General features: G+C 37.9%; 1 protein-coding gene across 1 annotated transcript; it reads left to right on the forward strand.

Moving 5' to 3' along the window:
- Positions 1 to 1,799: 1,799 nt before the first annotated feature.
- Positions 1,800 to 4,154, forward strand: LOC131041150 (UDP-glycosyltransferase 86A1). Its single transcript, XM_057974135.2, has 2 exons — positions 1,800 to 2,358; positions 3,045 to 4,154. The coding sequence occupies exons 1-2, from the start codon at positions 1,863 to 1,865 to the stop codon at positions 3,983 to 3,985; spliced, it is 1,437 nt and encodes a 478-aa protein (XP_057830118.2). The 5' UTR covers positions 1,800 to 1,862; the 3' UTR covers positions 3,986 to 4,154.
- The last annotated feature ends 202 nt before the right edge of the window (positions 4,155 to 4,356 follow it).

Raw genomic sequence — 4,356 nt, forward strand, 5'->3', positions numbered from 1 at the left:
TGATAACCATGCCTTATGGGGCACCATGTAACACAACACTACCACTTTGGAGGTACATTAAAGAATGAGTACAAGAAAAAGGAGGCCTCACATGCTCCCTCCTTAGATGTTAGGACACCTCCACATTGATATCTTATGAAAGATAGAAATCAAGGATAAATATCTTCAACCAAAAGGAGATACCCTTAACAAACATACATGTGTTCAAAGCAAGGAAGAAAGATTTTTATACAAGATTCATTTATTTAAGAAAGGAAGTGATAATTGCAAAAGAGATATCCCGCAACAAGTGTAAAGGAGTCCTTTTCAATGATACACAACTATCAAAGGAGGAGGAATAGATCTTTTCCAAAAGATATCTACCTCCAAAAAAGAGAATATTTTTCATAAAGATGACATCTTCAAAACTAAGAAATGGGAAGGGGGTAAAAAATGCACACATTCCCTATTACTAGGAGAGGGGATTCTTAGTGAAAGATTGTGAACTTTCTATCACCAAGCAAAGATCATTTATAAAAGACATACACTTTAAGGAAAGGAAGAGGTCTTAATCAAGTATACAAACCTCTAAGCATGGAGAACAATTAGTTCTATGCAAGAAAGGACGCCAGGTTTCAAAAGATACAACTCAAAAAAGGGAAAGTGGATCTTAAGGAAGGAGGAATGATTGAAAACTATTCTTGCCTTCTAGCATAGAGACAATAATAATTAGAATATTATGTTCCTACCCAAGTATGATTCTTCAAGAAATTATACCACTGTTAATGACAATGAGCCCCCAAAAGGTAAGCTATCAATGTCACATAGTGCAGAGAAACATAACATGAACTTAAATGTTATTTAGAAGGGATAAGATGAGGGTGCAACTCATTGTCACCTATTATTTAAATGATACTAGTTACAGTAAGTTGTTGAATTTTAGTCTCCATGTCATGACATTCATTTGTGTAATGGCCATAGATTTCATTATATTTGCAACAGGAAGGATTGTCCCAATTTTTTTTTATGATCTTTCCTTCGATTGTGTAAAAGAGTTATCAAGTTGGCTTGAAGAAGTTTGAGATTAAATTAAAAGTTAGGAGATGAATACATGAATGCATTATACAATAGAAGAGGAGATGTCGACAAAAAAAAAGTTGGAAACCTAAAACATCATGTGCATTCCCTGCCTCTGTTAAAGTTCCATTAGAAATCCTAGTTGTTCCACCACTCGCTCATCCGTACACAATTTTAATTAATAAATACTATAATTATCATCTCTCAACAACCCATTTTCAATTTAAAACTAAAAACTCTAGATTTACTAAAATTGATTAGAAATTAACATCTACAAACATATGCTAACACTTAAACTCAGATCAGGAGAATCAGTTTGAATGAAATGGACCTACGTTAGACAGCAGTTTGAAAGTTCTCATTACATGCATTCTGGTTTCCCATCTTCTATGGTCCAATACCTATATTTTCTCAGTCTAGAGATATAAAATTCTGAGAAATCAAACTAGTTTACTGTTTTAATATATCGGTTCGGTGCATTAATTTCCTCATCTTTTCTGCTAGGGGGAAGTCTTGTTTTCTGGGCCCGAAAAAAAAAATGATTTGTAAATTAAACTGAGACTCTTGAAATTTATTTTTATTATTGGAAGGGTAGGTCTTGTCGTTCCAACTGAACAGTCATTTTCAGAGTCAATGCGATTGGACCTACCATTCTCTCTCTATACTGTCATGACAAGATCTACTTTTGAGTTTACGACTTAGAAAAGAAACAAAACTTCAAAGCCCTTGGCTTTGTCATATGTATATATATATGACAAGAGATTTAGCTTGGGGTATATGGGTGAAACGAGTTGTAAGAAATAAGAATGAGTAATGTTCATGCAGTGTTGTTTATGTATCCATTTCAGGGCCACATAATCCCAGCCTATAACTTGGCCAAGAAACTAGCAGCCAAGGGCGTCCTTGCGACTCTGGTGTGCACCCATGGCTGCTACGCCCGCATCATCAAAGCTCATAATGGTCACGATCCTTTCGCCCACAACGTTCACAGTATCCGTTTGGCACTTGTGTCCGATGGATTGCCCCAGGACTTTGACCGATCTCTGAATCATCTTGAGTTCGAGGAATCTCTGCTGAATAAGATGGAGTTCCACGTAGAGAAATTGATGGAGGATCTGCAACGAAAAGGCCCTCCGATCTCCTGCATTATCACTGACACGTTTTACGTTTGGCCAGACCGCATAGCCAAGAAATTTGGAATTCCACACGTCTCTTTCTGGACAGAGCCGGCCATGGTGTTTTCAATATATTATCACTGGGACCTCATCATCAAAAACGGTCATTATCCCTTTACAGGCGACGGTAATAATTTTTTCTTTATTTTTTGTGCAGTATCTTCGTCCTCTCCCATTATTATTGTTCTTGTCACCTAGGGTTTTATTTATGATATTGCTACCTAGGGTTTTATTTATGATATTGCTATCAATATTCAATTGTGTAGTTTTGAATCAAACTTATTATGATAGTAGTTCACAGGAACCCATCTCTCATGTAGTTCACAAGAACCCATTTCTCATGAAAATGAATGGTCCACTTAACACTCATTGCATCTAATTGATGCTCACATAGGTGAAGCATTGGGACTTTAGAATAGTACTACTCCAACTCTTTCATGTAGTTCACAAGAATCCATCTCTCATGTAATTCACAAGAACCCATTTCTCATGAGAATGAATGCTCCACTTAGCACTCATTGCATCTAGGTGATGCTCACAGAGATGAAGCATTGGGCCTTTAGTATAATAGTACTCCAACTCAAACATGCTTAACTCTAAAGTTTGTTCCAAAGTTAATCCCACTTAGCTTGCAATTTCATTTGCAAAACCTTCACAGTGTTATGCCTTATAAACTATTCATTATAGAACCATTTTAACTCATCGAATGATAAATAAGAAATATTCTCAATAAAATTATGTACATATATAGCAATATAGACACTTGGGTTCATCGTATTTGAGAAAACATTAATGGTGAACTTTGTGTTGCAGAGGGCGAGCTGATAAACTACATTCCTGGGGCTCCGGCGCTGAAGTTAACGGACCTTCCTTCCTATCTGCAAGAGAGGGACGTAACAACGCTCACGCACAAAAGTATATTCCAAGCATTTCAGTCTGCACGCGCTGCAGATTGGATTGTTTCCAACACAGTGGAGGAGCTGGATAAGCAAACCATTGAAAAGCTGCAAATTCAGTCAGGAATCCCATTTTGTTCAGTGGGCCCACTGCTTCAACCCAAGGGCGAGGTGGGGACGAGCATGTGGGCCGAGTCTGACTGCAGGAGTTGGCTTGACAGCAAGCCCAAGAACTCCGTTCTGTACGTCTCCTTTGGAAGTCACGCCCATGTTTCCAAAGCTCAAATTCATGAAATGGCCATGGGATTGCTGCATAGCAAGTGGCCCTTCATTTGGGTTCTTCGTCCTGATGTCGTTGCCTCTGATGTGCAAGACTTGCTGCCAGATGGGTTTGAGGAAAAAAGCAAAGATCAGGGTTTGGTTGTTGAGTGGGTGTCTCAAGTGGATGTTTTGTCTCATTCTTCTGTGGGTGGGTTTCTCACTCACTGTGGTTGGAATTCCATCCTAGAAAGCCTCTGGTTGGGAGTTCCCATGCTTGCATTTCCTCTCCTGACAGACCAGTATACAAACTGCAGGCTCATTGTCCAGCAATGGGGAGTGGCAATGAGTCTGGGTCACATTTCTAGAAGTTCCAACAACTTGAGGTCCACACTGGTGCTTCGCCAGGAGATCGCCCTCACAATAACAGAGTTTATGAATATGGATGGCCAAGAGGGGAAAAGACTTAGGTGTAACATTGGGAGTGTTAGAGACGTTATGAAGAAAGCAGTGATGAATGGAGGGTCATCTCAAAACAATTTGGAAGGATTTATAGACTACTTGAAAGGGATAGAGCTGAGCCATTTTTCTTCAGAGTAAGTCCCACATATGAACCGAATGAGAGGAATGTTTTTTACAGGGAAGGAAGGTCAAGTGTTAGACAGGGTCCAGTAAGTGAGTCCCACATGTGAAGCCAATTATAAGAGTGTTTTATAGGAAGGAAGTCAGGTGAAGGGTTAGAGAGGATCGAATAAACATACATTTGTAGAAGGGTTTAAATTTATTGAAATATACTTTTATTAAATAAGTTTTTAACCTAATATTAATTGTAATATTTATAAATCGATTTGATTTTTTTTTAAATGAAAAATGTGATGTTTAGGATTTCACTGGAATAATTATATGGGCAGGTAAAAGTGGATATATTTCAATTATTTATAAATAAGATATTCAAAATCTTTATATATAAC

The sequence above is a fragment of the Cryptomeria japonica genome, chromosome 5 (assembly GCF_030272615.1).
Source record: "Cryptomeria japonica chromosome 5, Sugi_1.0, whole genome shotgun sequence".
Lineage (NCBI taxonomy): Eukaryota > Viridiplantae > Streptophyta > Pinopsida > Cupressales > Cupressaceae > Cryptomeria > Cryptomeria japonica.

Coding starts and splice junctions, on each gene's coding strand:
- LOC131041150 (XM_057974135.2), top strand. CDS start 1,863: ATGAGTAATGTTCATGCAGTGTTGTTTATGTATCCATTTCAGGGCCAC. Junction 2,359..3,044: donor TTATCCCTTTACAGGCGACG/GTAATAATTTTT, acceptor TTTGTGTTGCAG/AGGGCGAGCTGATAAACTAC.